Genomic DNA, 18108 nt, shown 5'->3' with positions numbered 1-18108 from the left:
CTTCTTCCTTTCCTTTCCTTTACTAACTTGCTTTCAGTGTGGAGTCATGAATTCTCTCTCTGCACTCAGTCATCATTCATTTCCGTGCTCAGACTGTCCTGCATCTGGCTCTTAATCCTGGGTTTGTGCGGTTGTAGCAAAGCTGAGCGCACCCCACTCCAGTACTCTTGCCTGGAAAATCCCATGGATGGAGGAGCCTGGGAGGCTGTAGTTCACGGGGTCGCTAAGAGTCGGACACAACTGTGTGACTTCACTTTCACTTTTCCCTTTCATGCATTGGAGAAGGAAATGGCACCCACTCCAGTGTTCTTGCCTGGAGAATCCCAAGGACTGGGGAGCCTGGTGGTATTCCGTCTATGGGGTCGCACAGAGTCCGACACAACTGAAGCGACTTAGCAGCAGCAGCAGCAACAAAGCTGAGCTCTTACTCCCTTTGTAGCCCTGGAAGCTATGGGTGTCACGCAGGTCTTGTCCCTCAGACCTTATTTTCGATAACCCATCTTTGCTTATTTTCTAGCAAATCACTGAACTGAAGAAAGAAAACTTTAACCTAAAGCTCCGCATCTATTTCCTCGAGGAAAGCCTGCAGCGGGAGCGTGGCGGCCGCACGGAGCGTGCCTGCAAAACTGTGAGTGCCCCGCTCGGCGCTGCCGCGCCTGGCGTCTTTCCTCGTGGCCATTCGAAGCAGCAGTTCGATTAACGTTTGTTCTCAGACTTGGCACGAATAGATAGCACTGCTTTCCTTTTATTGGATTGATTACAGGGAGCGTAAAGATAATAGAATGACCTTAATCCTAAGCAAAGCGATACAAGATTAATTTTAAGGGAGTCTTTCTCTCTTCTTACAATGGAATTCTGACTTACCATATCTCAGTTGCCGTTTTCTCATTATTTAGAATTGAGACAAAGGGTGAAATGGTGGCACGTCTTTGGAATTGATCCTGTTGTCACTCACTAGTTTGTGTAACTGTAGGCAGGCAAGTCCCTTCCGCTGTCTGGGCTTGCTTCCAGAGTTAAGTGATAACCCCTCTGTCCTGGGGTTATTTGTGTGGATTAAAATGAGTTGGTAGATGGAAAGCCTCAGCACACAGTCAGCCCTCGCCAGTGATCGTCACTGTCTTGTTGCCCAGAGTTAGGGTTGTCATTTTTTTCCGTGATAACGACTCTTCTGTATTCCTTGTGTGCTTGCTTATAACTGTCAGGAAAAAAGTCTATTCCTATCTCAAGTCTTGACCCAGAGGCCTCTGCCTGAAAACAAACCGTGGTTCTGGGAATTGAAAAAAGAACTTGGCTCTCTTGAAAAGGCAGGAGTACAAACAATATTTTAGTGCCCCTTTCTTGACTTCCTCTAGGAGATTAGCCCTTGGCCTGAGACTTATTCCATTTTTTTTCCTCTTCTGAAGTTTGCACCAGTGGAAACTTTTGAAGGAGGAAAACGAACCCTCCTTGAGTTTTAGTGGGTGGACTTAAATGGACTTGTCTTAAAGATTGATTGTATTGTACTTCTGAGCCTTCTCAAGAATTAAAAAGCTCCCTTGTCCCTCAAGACCCAAATTTTTTTTTCCTTTATTGTGGGAGAGAAAGATGATGAGGATTTTTGGGAAAGAAGTGGTGATGCAATCAAAATTTTAAAGAAAAGCCTGCCACCTAAAATATTTCCTACTTATGTATGATTGTCATGTACCTCAGGACAAATATGGGTGTTAGGAAATCTAAAAGAAGGTAACTACCTCCTCTTGGTCAGGCACCTGTCCTGGGTGTTTGTACCTTCATCATCTTCTTTTAATTCTCACCACAGTCTTGTCCCGTGGAAATGATCCTTATCTTGCAGGAGAGGAAACTGAAGCTCAGGAGAGATCAGTAGCGCGCTTGATGTCGTGTAGCTGCACCGTGAGGTGGGCTTTGAGCCTGGGTCTGCCTGCCTCACTGTGCCATGTGGTTTCAGCTCCTCTTTTTCCACTGCTTGGCTAGATGGCTTGATTGGATTGTACTTTTATTTAAATTTTAAGTTTTTGGATAGATGTACATGGTTCAGAATCAAAAAGTGTAGAAGGTATACGCTGGAAAGACTTTCTTCCATCCTTGTCCCCTGGTTCCCTAGATCTAACCAATATGATTAATTCTTCAGGCAGAGAAGTTTTATGTGTATGCGAGCAGCCATCGCGCATGTGTATATTATGAATCAGCGCCCTTTTCACATAAACGTGAGCATGTTCTGCTTTGATGTTAACAATATCTTGCATATGTTTCCTTAATAGTGGTTTAAGAGCTTCTTCATTCTTTTTTATAATGATATTCCATTTGATACTTAAATGGTGTCTTGATTTTCGGTTTAGAAAATTTGATCACCATATATATAAGTTTATAGCTTGAAGTATCAGGCTTGCAAAGAATAATCTCGCAGACATGTTGGCCATGTAGTCTTGTAAATTCGCTGGTCTGGGGCTGCCAGTTGGTTCATCAGAAAGCAGACCACTTAGAACATATGATGTCACCTGTTATGTAGAAGCTCTCTGCCCTTTGGAGCGCTGGAAGAGGACTCTGCTCTTTGAAGGGGTTTCTACAGTTTTCCCAAAACCACAGTTGAGGACGTTGTGCGCTGACACCCAGTGTGCTTTATGCAGAGATCAGTTTTCTAGGAAAAGTTCTGCAGACATGGCTTCCTGAGTCTCCGTTGTTTGGTGGTGAGGAAAACAGCGCCGCCTGAGCCCTGTCTCCTGCCTCGGCTCGTTTGTTAGCTCATCCAGCCCTTGAATCCAGCAGGGCAGCTGGGCCTCGTGTTTGCCGTGTGACCCCCTGAGGGATCTGAGAGGGCAGTAGGGACTGTTTCTTCCTTTTCTTTTCTAAGATTTCCCCCCACCCACTTTGTGATGAGAGCTCTTTTTTTTTCTTTTAACGTTTATTTATTAGTCTGCGTCTTGCGGCACACGGGCCTTCGTTGTTGCGCGGGGGATCTGTATAGTTGCAGCATCCAGGATCTTTCATTGTAGCTTGCAGGCTCGAGTTCCCTGCGTTGGGAGTGAGGACTCTTAGCCACTGGACCACCAGGGAAGTCCCTTGGGCTTATGTTTCTGAGGTCAGTTCCAGGCTCCCTCTGCTGCCTTCGTGTTGGATATGAGCAGGAAGGCAGGGGCTGTGTCTGCCTCGCCTGCCACGGCGGCCTCGACGCTTAGCCGGTGCTCGGTCTGTCACAGGGGTCGGTGTGTGTCTGCCATGTGAAGGAACGAGTGGACGAGCATCCGCTGACTCAGCACGGTTTCTGCCCAGTAAAGAGTGGAGACAGAATTTGAAGCCAGGTCTGGCATCGCTGACTCAATGGACATGAGTTTGAGCAAACTCTGGGGCATAGTAAAGGACAGGGAGGCCTGGCTCCCCGTGCTGCAGTTCACGGGGTTGCAAAACGTGAGACATGACCGAGTGACTGAATAGTCGTCGAGTCCCAAGGCCTTCCCATTCTGGCAGACTTCTCAGTCAGGGGTGCTCTCCCCTTTGGGGCCGTTTGGCTGAAAGGAGGGAGGCATGTCCTCTGAGATTGTAAATCGTACTGGACATGTTATTTTTATTTACAATGATACACATGTATTAGGGAATAGAATGTCGGTTGGCATACGTTATTAGAATAAAGCAGGCGCAGGATTAGGGAAATCTGGGATTTGCAGCAGCCCTCCGCAGACCACACACTTGGACCCGCCTCTGTGCTGGGTGAATTCGTCTAGTCCGTCTAAGGGCATCGGTGAACTGGTTCTCAAAGCCCACCCCTGCCCCACAGCCTCATGCTGTGATCCATGTGCCAAAGGTCCTGCCTTTCGGTTGTCACAGGAGTTGCAAGCCCAAGGCCCTGGGGGTCTCCTTTCGTTTCGGTCACTTAAGAGTAAGCAGGCGGGAGAGCCCTGTGGCGCCCCCTCCAGGCAGTGGGCCCCGTGCAGTCGCGGCTCTTTGGGAAGGGGGTACCCCGAAATCTCACACTGAAATGAGACAGGCAGTGATGTGGCTTCCCATCCGCATGTTTTTTTGAAGCAGCAGCACGTTCCCACTGCTCCAACCACCACATGCGTGATTGTAAACAACCAGAAGTAATTGCCTCGGAATGGGAAAAACAAACTGCAGAATTGCTTGTGAATTTGCTTGGCAGAGGGCAAACAATTGTTAAATCAGCCTCACTTGTATGACATTTATGCCTCAATGTTTGAGTGCTCTGGCTGTTAGGTGCTTGGAAAATTTACATAATTGTTCCAAGCCTTAAGAAATCCAGGGCTTTCTTCGGAGCCCACCAGTGTTTAATAACCCCCTTTTCCCTGTGCCCCGAGGCTAATGAGGGTTTGAATCTAACATCTGCTCATTAAGAGCATCGTATCCGTTAAGAGCATCGGAGCCAGTTCATGAGGAAGGTGGGTTCCCCACTGAAGGCATTCGGATGGCCTGTGTTTCACACGTTTCTTTTCTCTCCTGATCTTGTCCCGAAGAACATCGAGCTCAAGGTGGAAGTAGAGAGCCTGAAGCGGGAGCTGCAGGAGAGAGAGCGGCTGCTCATCAAAGCCTCGTGAGTACCTGTCCTCATCACCCGGGCTTGGTGGTGGCGGTGGCTGGTCGAGCTAGGAGGAGAGAGCCTTGTGTTTCTAAGCCAGTTGCTCTCAGTACCCTGAGGAGGTTTTCATTTTTATTTATTTTTCAACAAACTTTTAAAATGTGATATTGTTGTTGTTCAGTCTGCCAAGTCCTGTCCAACTCTTTGCAACTTCATGGACTGCAGCACGGCAGGCTTCCCTGTCCTTCACCATCTCCAGAGTTTGCTCAAACTCATGTCCATCGAGTTGGCAACGCTCTCTAAGTATCTCATCTATCTAACCATTTCCTATAAGTATGTTACAACAATGTGACATAGGAAAATGCGCCGATGGTAAGTGTACAGTGTGATGCTGTTCATGGAGCGAGCACGACTGGGGCCACCGTCCAGACCACAGACCGGAAGGTCGTCAGGTGCCTGGGCGTTGCCTTTGTGCTCCGGGAACTTACACTCCTTCACAGAGATCACCTCTGCGCTCACCGCTAGCACCCGCATCGCTCAGTCCTGCCTGTTTTTGAACTTAGAGAACAGGAGTTGTCTGCTGCGCTCGTGCTTTTGTGTCTGGCCTCTCTCCTTAGGGATGTGTCTGTGCGATCCAGCTATATTGTCAGTTACCTCCGCAGCTCGTTCATCTTCATCACTGTGAAAGGCCAAGGGCCTTGGAGTCTTAGAGGGACCCCCTGGGTGGGTGAGGCTCGGGGGCGGAGTGTGGGGCTTGACCCCCGGGGTGGGCGAGGCTCGGGGGCGGAGTGTGGGGCTTGACCCCTGGGGTGGGTGAGGCTCGGGGGCGGAGTGTGGGGCTTGACCCCCGGGGTGGGCGAGGCTCGGGGGCGGAGAGGGGGCTTCAGCCAGAGTCACTAGTTTCTGTGTGTGTTTTCTGTACTAGGTTCCCTTGTAGTATTTCATAAAGGAAGGGCTCTACTGCATTAAACAAATCGAAAACTATTATTTTAATCAATTAATCAGTTAATTAATTTAAATATTTATTGACCAGCAGTCACAGTTCAGAGAAGAGTCTGTGTCTCAATTGGTTATTCATTCATTCATAAGCATTTCTTAGGTAAATGTGCTGCGGATTTGAAAAGAGACTTCCCTTTACTCAGCGCATGGGCAGTGGTGAGCATGTAAGCGGTTGTGCTGGGGGCGCATTTATGAGTACGGGCCGACACGAGAGTGCGCGGAGTTTCACTTGAGAGATGCTGAAGACTTCCTGGAGCTGACCCACCGAGGGCCCGGCTGGAAGTTAGTGTGGTCATGCTTTGGCGGTCCTGGCGGCAGAGCTCCATGGCGGCCTGGGGCACAGCTGCACTGCGAGGGCTTCCGCAGTGGCTCAGTGGTGAAGAATATGCCTGCAAGGCGGGAGTGCAGGTTCGATCCCCACGTTGGGAAGATCCTCTGGAAAAGGAAATGGCAACCCACTCCAGCATTCTTGTCTGGGAAATCCCATGGACAGAGGGTCCTGCTGTCCACGGGTCACGGAGAGTTGGACATGACGAGCGGCTGAAACACGCCCACAGCTGCGCTGCGCTGGGCCGGGCTCCACGGTCCCTGTTGCCGTGTCCCAGACAGCAGCCAGCGTGGACGGCTGTGGGCTCGGGGGAGGCTAGAGGGCCCCGGTCCAGGCTTCTCGGGGATGCACTGACCTTTTGCACACGTGCTGTCTTCTCAGTGGATGAGTGATGGATGAATGAGTGAACCAGACTAACCCATTGGTGGTGGCGTTTGTTTCTGCCTGTTCTCTGCCGTGTGGCTTGCGGGATCTTGGTTTCTCATGGAACCCGGGCCCACGGCACTGAAAGCACCGAGCCCTAAGCACTGGGCTGCCAGGGGCTCCCTAATACGTTGTTTTCGTTGGTTGCTTTTGTCGTTGTTTGGAAGCAACATTGTTCTCTGGGCAGGGAGTCAAATCGACTTTACCAAGCCGGGAAACCAGCAGTAGAATTCGGTCTGTTGCATGCTCAGCACCCTGCCTGCTGCGGATCTTGGCCAGGACTTGTTTCTAGCCAGGCGTGTGTACATGGAGACCCAGATTCACAAAGGCTACACGCATGCCTCCATACCAGCACACCGGGCTGAGCGTTCCATGGCTGGTGCCCGCGTTTGTACGCATCGATTCCCCAAGTGCCTAGACTGGAGTTGGGGCCCTTTCTTCATCTGATCAGCTTAATTAATTTATTCAGAAAATATTTCTCAAGCAGTTGTTATGTGCCGTACTGGCCTAGGTTCCTGAGAATAGAGCGGTGATCCAGACAGACAGGTGGGGCTTACATTCTGGAAGCAGTGATGGGGATCAAGTACTTGGAAATATAGATCTGTAAATACAAATTGGGAAAAGAGCTCAGAGAACAAAGGGCGCCATGAGAGTAAGCGCAGCGGCCGTACGTGTGTAACTAGAGGTCTGTGGCCGGGAAGGCAGCATTTGCAATGAGACCTGGGGATAAGTAGGCCTTAACCAGGGGAAAGAGGGGAGAGTCTTGAAGGAGACGGGAGTGTGTGCGTCTCAGGTGATCCAGAGTGCCTCGGGGCTCAGGCTCGTCTTTCAGGGTCTTGAGGCCACGCCAGAAATTTTGGTCTTTTTATCCTGAGATCCCATGAAAACAGTCATGAGTTTTAAGCTACTGATACAATCAGGGCTTTGTTTTTGTTTTTAAAAAGGTCACTCTGGAGGCCGAGTGGGGAATGTTCTGTGGGGGGAGCCGGGGTGGAGGCAGGGAGGCGAGTTCAGTAGTTGAGCTGAGAGACTCGTGATGAGCTGTTGGCGGGGATTGGGTGGACGTTTGGGAAGCACAGTCCACAGGGCTGGGTAAGGGGTGGACAGGGTGATGTCAAGGAAGCCTCCCAGGGCAGAGTTTCTACGTAAGGATATTCACAGTGAGTCCACTGCGCCAGCCTGCTCTCCACCAGCGCCTCGTCCCAAATGGCGTGCAGATACTAAGCATGCCCTGCCCCTGCGGCTCTGGCTTTGCCCTGGCAGGACTCTCTGCTTCCCCATTCGCTGCCGGCCCCGGTGACTCTGCTGTCGCCTCCCCGCCGTAGAGGCCCAGGCTGAGTCCCGTGGCTGCCTACGGGCCCCATATCAGCCCCTCCGCAAACTCCTCTGGCGACCGTGATGAGCCCATATGCACGTCACACTTCACCGTTGATAAGATGCTTTCAGGCTCATTCACCTTCCATCATTATCCTGGGAGCTAGGCAGCTTTCTTGGAAAAACCTCCTTTTCCTCGAGGAGGGGAATTCAGGTCTGGAGAAGGGAAAGAGCGCAGCAAAACTGCTTAGAAAGACCAGAGCTGGAATTAGGACTCGAGTCCCTGACTTGTATCCCAGCGCTAGGTTTTGGGTACTTGATTTTCCTGCGTGTGATTCTCGCTTCTCCAGCATGACTGTACACCTGGTGAGGCCCCGAGGCTGCTCCCCTACCTGAGTGGAGGCGGGGCCCGTGGAAAGGGCAGGGGCCCTGGCCAGCGGCTGGGTCTTTGGCTTCTGAGTCTTAGCTTCTCCGCTGTTCTTGCTTCCTGGGGCCTTTGTGTGGATCAGATCAGATTAGTCGCTCAGTCGTGTCCGACTCTTTGCGACCCCATGAATCGCAGCACGCCAGGCCTCCCTGTCCATCACCAACTCCCGGAGTTCACTCAGACTCACGTCCATCGAGTCAGTGATGCCGTCCAGCCATCTCATCCTCTGTCGTCCCCTTCTCCTCTTGCCCCCAATCCTCCCAGCATCAGAGTCTTTTCCAATGAGTCAACTCTTCGCATGAGGTGGCCAAAGTACTGGAGTTTCAGCTTCAGCATCATTCCTTCTAAAGAAATCCCAGGACTGATCTCCTTCAGAATGGACTGGTTGGATCTCCTTGCAGTTAGAGGGACTCTCGAGAGTCTTCTCCAACACCACAGTTCAAAAGCATCAATTCTTCGGCACTCAGCCTTCTTCACAGTCCAACTCTCACATCCATACATGACCACAGGAAAAACCATAGCCTTGACTAGACAGGGCTTTGTTGGCAAAGTAATGTCTCTGCTTTTGAATATGCTATCTAGGTTGGTCATAACTTTCCTTCCAAGGAGTAAGCGTCTTTTAATTTCATGGCTGCAGTCACCATCTGCAGTGATTTTGGAGCCCAGAAAAATAAAGTCTGACACTGTTTCCACTGTTTACCCATCTAGTTCCCATGAAGTGATGGGACCGGATGCCATGATCTTCGTTTTCTGAATATTGAGCTTTAAGCCAACTTTTTCACTCTCCACTTTCACCTTCATCAAGAGGCTTTTTAGTTCCTCTTCACTTTCTGCCATAAGGGTGGTGTCATCTGCATATCTGAGGTGATTGATATTTCTCCCAGCAATCTTGATTCCAGCTTGTGTTTCTTCCAGTCCAGCGTTTCTCATGATGTATTCTGCATATAAGTTAAATAAACAGGGTGACAATATACAGCCTTGACGTACTCCTTTTCCTATTTGGAACCAGTCTGTTGTTCCATGTCCAGTTCGAACTGTTGCTTCCTGACCTGCATACAGATTTCTCAAGAGGCAGATCAGGTGGTCTGGTATTCCCATCTCTTTCAGAATTTTCCACAGTTTATTGTGATCCACACAGTCGAAGGCTTTGGCATAGTCAATAAAGCAGATTTTGAAATAGATGTTTTTCTGGAACTCTCTTGCTTTTTCCATGATCCAGCAGATGTTGGCAATTTAATCTCTGGTTCCTCTTCCTTTTCTAAAACCAGCTTGAACATCTGGAAGTTCATGGTTCATGTATTGCTGAAGCCTGGCTTGGAGAATTTTGAGCATTACTTTACTAGCGTGTGAGATGAGTGCAATTGTGCAGTAGTTTGAGCATTCTTTGGCATTGCCTTTCTTTGGGATTGGAATGAAAACTGACCTTTTCCAGTCCTGTAGCCACTGCTGAGTTTTCCACATTTGCTGGCATATTGAGTGCAGCACTTTCACAGCATCATCTTTCAGGATTTGGAATAGCTCAACTGGAATTCTGTCACCTCCACTAGCTTTGTTCGTAGTGATGCTTTCTAAGGCCCACTTGACTTCACATTCCAGGATGTCTGGCTCTAGGTGAGTGATCACACTATCGTGATTATCTGGGTCATGAAGATCTTTTTTGTACAGTTCTTCTGTGTATTCTTGCCATCTCTTCTTAATATCTTCTGCTTCTGTTAGGTCCATACCATTTCTGTCCTTTATTGTGCCCATCTTTGCATGAAACGTTCCTTTGGTATCTCTGATTTTCTTGAAGAGATCTCTAGTCTTTCCCATTCTGTTGTTTTCCTCTATTCCTTTGCATTGATCGCTGAAGAAGGCTTTCTTATCTCTTCTTGCTATTCTTTGGAACTCTGCATTCAGATGTTTATATCTTTCCTTTTCTCCTTTGCTTTTTGCTTCTCTTCTTTTCACAGCTATTTGTAAGGCCTCCCCAGACAGCCATTTTGCTTTTTTGCATTTCTTTTCCATGGGGATGGTCTTGATCCCTGTCTCCTGTACAATGTCACGAACCTCATTCCATAGTTCATCAGGCACTCTATCTATCAGATCTAGGCCTTAACAGGCACTCTATCTATCAGATCTAGGCCCTTAAATCTATTTCTCACTTCCACTGTATAATCATAAGGGATTTGATTTAGGTCATACCAGAATGGTCTAATTTTCCCTACTTTCTTCAATTTCAGTCTGAATTTGGCAATAAGGAGTTCATGGTCTGAGCCATACTCAGCTCCCAGTCTTGTTTTTGCTGACTGTATAGAGGTTCTCCATCTTTGGCTGCAAAGAATATAATCAATCTGATTTCGGTGTTGACCATCTGGTGATGTCCATGTGTAGAGTCTTCTCTTGTGTTGTTGGAAGAGGGTGTTTGCTATGACCAGTGCATTCTCTTGGCAAAACTCTATTAGTCTTTGCTCTGCTTCATTCCGTATTCCAAGGCCAAATTTGCACGTTACTCCAGGTGTTTCTTGACTTCCTACTTTTACATTCCAGTCCCCTATAATGAAAAGGACATCTTTTTTGGGTGTTAGTTCTAAAACGTCTTGTAGGTCTTCATAGAACTGTTCAACTTTAGCTTCTTCAGCGTTGTTGGTTGGGGCATAGACTTGGATTACTGTGATATTGAATGGTTTGCCTTGGAAACGAACAGAGATCGTTCTGTCGTTTTTGAGATTGCATCCAAGTACTGCATTTCAGACTCTTTTGTTGACCATGATGGCCACTCCATTTCTTCTGAGGGATTCCTGCCCACAGTAGTAGATATAATGGTCATCTGAGTTAAATTCACCCATTCCAGTCCATTTCAGCTCGCTGATTCCTAGAATGTCGACATTCACTCTTGCCATCTCAAACTTGTTTGACCACTTCCAATTTGCCTTGATTCGTGGACCTGACATTCCAGGTTCCTATGCAATATTGCTCTGTACAGCATCGGACCTTGCTTCTATCACCAGTCACATCCACAGCTAGATATTCTTTTTGCTTTGGCTCCATCCCTTCATTCTTTCTGGAGTTATTTCTCCACTGATCTCCAGTAGCATATTGGGCACCTACTGACCTGGGGAGTTTCTCTTTAAGTATGCTATCATTTTGCCTTTTCATACTGTTCATGGGGTTCTCAAGGCAAGAATACTGAAGTGGTTTGCCATTCCCGTCTCCAGTGGACCACATTCTGTCAGATCTCTCCACCATGACCCGCCCATCTTGGGTTGCCCCTCGGGCATGGCTTAGTTTCATTGAGTTAGACAAGGCTGTGGTCCTAGTGTGATAAGATTGACTAGTTTTCTTTGAGTATGGTTTCAGTGTGTCTGCCCTCTGATGCCCTCTTGCAACACCTACCGTCTTACTTGGGTTTCTCTTACTTTGGGTGTGGAGTATCTCTCCACCCCTGCTCCAGCAAAGCGCAGTCATTGCTCCTTACCTTGGACGAGGGGTATCTCCTCACCACCGCCCTTCCTGACCTTCAACGTGGGATAGCTCCTCTAGGCCCTCCTGCGCACGCGCAAGCGCCTTGGGTGCGGAGTTGGTCTTCCCGCCCCCGCCCCTGGCCTCGGGCTTAAGGGCGTGGGGTATCTCCTCCCTGCTGCCGCCCCTGACCTCGGACTCGGGTAACTCCTCTCGTCGCCGCCCCTGACCTCGGGCGCTGGGTATCTCTGCTCGGCCGCCCCCCCCCCCCCCCCCCGACCTCGGACGCGGGGCAGCTCCTCTCCGCCGTTCCTGTGCCGTTGCAGTCTGGCAGTCTCGGCCGCTGCCCGACCTCGGACGTGGGGTAACTCCTCTTGGCCGCCACCCTTAGGGCATGGGGTCCTCCTGGCTTCTGCCCCTGACCTCGGACGTGGGGTAGCTCCTCTCGGCTGCGCTTGGCGCGCTGGTCGCAGCCCTGCCGTGGCTCTGTGTTGCGTCCACTGAGCACCTGCTGAAGGTACCTGTCCTGGCCCTGAACTGTGCAGCATCTGTTACAGGAAGAGGCCTTGCTTTTCCTAAAGAACCATAACTAGGATAGAAAGAATCAAGAGGAAATGTTGAGGATTTGTTCCCAGAAAAATTCTTTCTTGTATTGGGTGGAAAGCTGGGTTAGAGCCGCTTCTCTAAACCCTTTCTCTCCTTTGGTCTTGGTGTCTGTCTCATTTCTTGCACCAGATTCTGTAAGGAGAAGTTTCTATAAAGAAAGGAGAGAACTAACATTTTTTTAAAAAGTGTATTTTTAATTGGAAGATAATTGCTTTAAAGTGTTTTTGGTTTCTGCTGTACAGCGGTGTGAATCAGCTGTAAGTTTACATGTAACCCCTCCCTCTAGAGCTTCCCTTCTACCTTCCAAGAGGTAACATTTATTGAGGTCCTACTGTGGCCCAGATCCTGGCACTTGACATGGGTCTGGCACTTGACATGCTTTATCGCATCGGATTTTATAACAGCTATTTGAGGCAGCCAGTATTCCCATTTGAGTGAAGAGAAAACTGAGGCTCAGTGGATGGGAGGACTTGCCCAGTTCTTCTGGCAGCAGAACTGGGGCTGATCATCTCTGGAGCTTGCTCCACCTTGCCGTGCAGTAAACATATATGTTTTCTGGCTTTCTATTATTATATTTCTCAGTTACAATAAGAGAGCATTAAGAGCAAAAGCAGACATATTGTCAAGAGTAAATTTTATCTCTGTGGCTTTAAAACACAAACAAAAATAATAATTCCATTAGTAGGGGAAAATTGCACCATACTGCCGAGTATAAAGTTTATTGCTATAGTAACTGTAAAATACAAAGATGATAAATGAAAAGTTGGAACATTTATTATTGGGAATACATTTTAGTGGCATAACTAAAATGCACCCGAATTGAATAATGCCAGTACTTGTTAAAAATTGTAGTCAGCCTCTTGACCATGTGTATGATGCAGACTGCAAAACACAGACATTTGATCTGGCTGGTATTTGCACTTGCTGGCTGTCGGGGGAGGTGGCGCAGGGTGGAGGGGAGGCTGGTGGAGCCAGCGGTTTTCTAGAGAAGTTCCTGTAAAACTGAAGGGGTAAAACATTTGTGGTAGTCAGTGGAAGTTGGGGACTGGAAAAATACTGTGTTCAAGGCTCAGGAGGGGAAAGCTTTTAAAACAGAAATCTTTCAGCCGTGTATAATGCCTCTTGAGGAGTGAATCCCAGACAGTCCTGATCAGGAAATGATGGAGGGGATTGGGCGGGGTCTGAGGACATCTCATGGCATTAATTGGGAGGTGGCCATGGTGGCCTTAGTCCCAGCCCTCGAGGATCTGTTCTTAGCTCAGACACCCGCCGAGGTGGGCAGCGAGGCCGCTCGGAGCCGCTCAGCAGGGGCCAGCACCGCCGTCCTCAGGGACATGGGCTAGCAGGCAGCACTCAGATCAGAGGAGCGACACGCGTGTTAGCACGTTTGTTCTAAGAGGTAATCATTTCATTTGTCAAATGAGGAAACCGAGGTGTAAGAGGTAGTTTAGCCAGAGTCACACTGAGGACATAATAGAGTCAAAATTTGGAAGCAGATCTGTTCAGCCCCAGACCCCCTGCTGTTTCTTTGCAGTTGTTCACATTGAATTCCATTAAAATGATGTCATGACACGGGGTGGGGGGCTTCCGAAGGCCTGTTGGTAACAGGGAACAAGATAGGAATGGAGTCTGTATTTGCAGCGACTCGTGTCTGAGACATGGATGGCAAGCATGGCCCTGTTGACTCTCCATTGTTCTCAGTCAGAAACGCACGTGGCCTGTGCATGAGAGTGTCTGCTCACGTGGCTCCTGGTTGGAAAAATGTTATATACCCTTAAAGTAGGGCATGGGAGGCTGGCGATGAATAGATTTATTCTTTTGTCGTTTTTCTGAAAAACGAGCTTTAGGTGGAGCCGTTTCCTTTATTATTCTGCCTTACGGAAATCTGCAGTCACTTTGGAAATCCGATGAGAACTGCTCTGAGTCTGTGTCTCAGAAATTCACATCTGACCCTGTTTTTCTCTTTTGAGAACCAAAAGGAAAGGCCATCAGTGGTGGCGGCCCCGTGTCCGGTTCTGGAGCGCCAGCCCCACCGCCGCTGGTCAGGCCGAGCGGGCACCCCGTGATGCCCAGCGGCACGAGCTCGGGGCTTTGTGTTGGAGGTGGGGGGGCGCGAGGAGCGGGTGACCCCCTCCCCTTGGGCCCGCAGTCACTGCTGGTGCTCACAGAATGGTCGTGCTGGGTTTGAGACGCTTTCCCTCCAGTGGCCGACCTTTGCCCTCAGGTTTGTTTTCTTTGCTTCCTGACCCCTTTTCTTTCTTTTCTCTGTGGCTGCACCAGGCGGCATGTTCGGTCCCTGACCAGGGTCTGAGTCTGTGCCCCCTGCAGTGGCCGTGCAGTGTCTCAAGCACTGGGCCGCCGCAGGAGTCCCCTGCATCCTGCTCCTTGCACGCTGGTTCTCACACCTGCTCTCCGCCTTTCCTGCCAGTGGTGGAGGTGTGCTTTATCGGAAGTTCTGTGGTGGGGAATTTGGCAGTAGCTGTCAGATGTCTTGAAAATGCGCTTATCCTTTAACTTAGTAATTCCGTGTTTAGGAATTGACCCTAAGGAAATCACTGGATAGTATACAAACCACATATAAACACATACACAGATACCACATATAGGTGTTTTAATTGAAACATAGTTGGCATGTGACATTGTGTAGGTTGAAGGTGTACTGTATGACTGGTTTAATACATTTATGTATTACATTATTTCTGCTTGTGAATTACAAATATTAAAGAAAAAAAGCTCAGCACAGGTCTGTGGGAGAAGGGACCAGCAAATACTCTTTGTCTCTTTGGAGCCACTGGAATCACCATCTGACCGTCACGCTTGTGCATTTTACGCCTTTGCTTCTTTTCACAGCAAAGCAGTTGAGAGCCTCGCCGGAGGGGGCGGCTCTGAAGTTCAGTGGGTGAAGGAAGATGCTCAGAAGAAGGTCCGCCAGGTCGAAGATGTCCTAACCAAGAGGATACACCTCTTAGAAGAGGCGAGTCTGTGAGCCCTGAGGAGACTGTTCGTTACAGTGGGTTCATAACAGAGGGAGCAGAATCTTGTTCCTTTTCCTCTTCTCTGTAACCTGTCAGGGTGTCAGCAGAAGCAAGAGCCACCTCCTGCGTGCCTCCTGGCTGCAGCCCTGCTCTGGGCGCTGTGTGTATGGAATCCGTACCTGAGCACCCTGCCCGCCGCCCTTGACCGTCTGTGTCCTGTAGATGAGGGCACGGAGGGACAGAGAGAAACGCGAGTCCAACCTTAATCCCCGGTTGGACGTTCTTGTTGTTGAGTCTCTAAGTGGTGTCCGTCTCTTTGTGACCCCCTAGACTGTAGCCTGCCAGGCTCCTCTGTCCATGGGATTTCCCAGGTAAGAAGACTGGAGCAGGTTGCCATTTTTTCCCACTCCATGGGATCTTCCCGACCCAGGAGTCAAACCCGTCTCTCCTGTGTCTCCTGCATTGGCAGATGGATTCTTGACCACTGAGCCACCAGGGAAGCCCATTTAAACTTACAGCTGCTGGTTCTAAAGCCTGTGTTCTGGCTGCCACACTACCCTTCTTCTCCTCTAGTTCAGTCTCTTTGCAGAAGGGGAAGCTGAGGCCCAGCGAGGGGAGGGCCCACCTAACACAGCTCAGCCCAGAGCTGGGCTTCCTGACTCGCGTGGCCGCATGGCCCCAGCCCCCAGAGCCCAGCCTCCGGCCCCTACTCTGCCTGTGCTCCCTGACCCCTCTTCTCGGGGAGCCGCTCGTGTGGCCCCTTCTCCCACCAACTCTCAGCCAAGTGCTGCCTGTGACTGGTGGGAGGCAGGAAGCTTCTTGGCCAAAATATATTGTCTCCTAGATGTTAGAAAGTTTTCCTCCATGTTAAGCTAGTACTGAGAAATAATAGCAGTTCCTTCATTCTTGGTCTTTGAAGTCTGTCGTTTCATCTCACTTTCTCTCCCTGTAACCTTGATTCTTCTGAGCAGGTAAGAGGGGAGATGACACCTGGATGGAAACAGCAGATCCGCTTGCTCTGTGCTTTGCGGTCGATAACGGTCTTTTCCGTTCTTCCTGTTCACAGCAGCCCCAGGGGGGTGTGTAGGTCCAAAATACAGATGAGGAGACTGGCTCAGAAGGGTGGGGAACCTAGTCTGGATCATAAGCAGCTGAGCTGAAAGCAGAAGGAGAGTCTTTCGAGCACGAATTCTGAAGTTAAAACGTAATTCTGAGACTTCGGGAAACTTCACCTCTTGGCTCAGTTGTCTTGGGTTTCCCAGTTTTGTGCTCCGTTTTAGGGAAACAGCGTGCCTGGCGTGCGGGGTTGAATTCCTGCTCAGTCACTGCTTTGTCACCATGGAGAAGACACGTGCCCCTTGAGGCTCATCTGCCTCGTTTGTGAAATGAGGCCGAAGGCGCCTGCCCTGCAGTGATTGTAATAAACAGCAGTGAACCAGCGATTTATGGGGGGCTTACCATGTCTGAGATACCACATGTCACACCTAAGAAGGGTTTCTTAGCCTTTTCATACACGGATTTCGTTCATCCCTTCAGTAGATGTACGAGGTAACTCCCTCTTTGAGAACGAAGCCCGGGGCCGCGGGCGCAGAGCGGGTGCCGGGCGGGTGCCGGGCGCTCTGGCTGCGGCGCTTCCGGCTGAGCTGCCCCAGCCTGTCTCTCAGGCTGTAATTCCTGGAGTTGAGTGAGGATCACAGGTGATACAAATGAAGCTCCTTGCTCAAAGCCCGGCATCAGTAGGCACTCAGCAAATAATAGATTCTGCTGTTTTTAGTCTCAGAACATTGGTAAGTTTTCCCCAGCTGCCATCGAGATCTCCAGGCTCTCACCCTCTTGGGAAGGCGGTGGTGGAGGACACGCTGTGGGGGGGAGGCAGGGAGGAGAGCCAGCATGTGTGGTCTCCTGGGATGCAGCAGGCATGTGACAGAGTCTCCAGCAACTCTGGAGAGATGGTGCTTATTTGTTTTCTGTTTTTTGTTTATTGTTTATTTGGCTGCACCAGGCCCTAGTTGAGGCGCGTGGGGTCTTCAGTTGTGGATGTGGGCTCTGGTTCCCTGCCCAGGGATTGAACCCCGGCCCCTGCACTGGGAGCTCGCAGTCTTAGTCCCTGGACTGCCAGCGAGGTTCCTGTCCCTGTCTTATAGGTTGGGAAACAGGCTCAGGGAGGTTAAGGGGCTACATGAGGTCACCCAGTGAGTAAGTGGGAGAGCTGGGTTTTGAGCCCGGTTTGATCTGACTTTCCTCTGTGGCGCAGTCAGAGGCTGCTGGCCGAGGGCTTGCAGATTGAGACCCACCGTCAGGCCACTTGCCTCAGCACCAGGACCTTTTCCCTCACACAGACGCTGCCCACGCCATCTAGACAGTTTCTCTCTGGCTTCTCTGAGCTCTCAGGAAGAACATAGAGTTTCTCACCACCTAAATCACCTTGGAGGTTTAGAAAATGTACTTTCGAGTCGTATAGTCATTATCCTAAAAAAAAAATAGTGAGGGGGCAGTGGGGGTGGGATGAACGTGTATGGGGCTGATGGTGACTCTTAGGAATTATGTATGTTTAGGTATTGAGAAGCACATTTCTCTTCGTACTCATTGAAGCTGTAAATATTGATCCGATTTTTCAAAACCCCAAATACGGTTCTTGTAGAGTCTTTTCCACTGGAAATGCCTATTACTCTTCAGGATATAAGAGGGGGAAAATGGCTGGTGAATGTATTTATTACTGATTCTCCCCATGTGTAGTACAATTCAGGGAGGGGAAATGTGCCGGAGAAAAAGTCATAAATATTTATGTTTTAATCCAATTTCCTTTCAAAATGTTCCCAATTGTATTGAAAAATTGCATCAAATGCATTTAATTTAACTCTAGGATGTGAAAGCCGCCCAAGCAGAAATGGAAAAGGCCTTTGCTGGGACAGAATCAGAGAAGGCTCTGCGACTGAGCTTGGAAAGCAAGCTTTCAGAGATGAAGAAGATGCGCGAGGGGGACCTGGAGATGGCTGCGGTCCTGGAAGGGAAGGACAGGTGGGCTCGCACCCCCGTGAGGCTCCGATGTCCATTTGTCTGGCCGCGTGAT

General features: G+C 49.6%; 1 protein-coding gene across 10 annotated transcripts in view; it reads left to right on the top strand.

The window, feature by feature from the left end:
* The window catches only part of CDK5RAP2 (CDK5 regulatory subunit associated protein 2), a 181408-nt gene that overhangs the window by 29273 nt on the left and 134027 nt on the right, over nucleotides 1-18108 (top strand). For 7 of the 10 annotated variants that reach the window (XM_055579484.1, XM_055579483.1, XM_055579478.1 and 4 more), the window contains exons 4-7: nucleotides 518-628; nucleotides 4464-4540; nucleotides 14914-15037; nucleotides 17902-18056. In XM_055579484.1, coding sequence (XP_055435459.1) covers nucleotides 518-628; nucleotides 4464-4540; nucleotides 14914-15037; nucleotides 17902-18056 — 467 coding nt within the window. The other 3 variants (XM_055579485.1, XM_055579487.1, XM_055579488.1) reach the window with 3 other exon arrangements.

Source organism: Bubalus kerabau, chromosome 4 (assembly GCF_029407905.1).
Source record: "Bubalus kerabau isolate K-KA32 ecotype Philippines breed swamp buffalo chromosome 4, PCC_UOA_SB_1v2, whole genome shotgun sequence".
Classification (NCBI taxonomy): Eukaryota; Metazoa; Chordata; class Mammalia; order Artiodactyla; family Bovidae; genus Bubalus; species Bubalus kerabau.
This window is presented reverse-complemented; position numbering and strand designations above follow the sequence as displayed.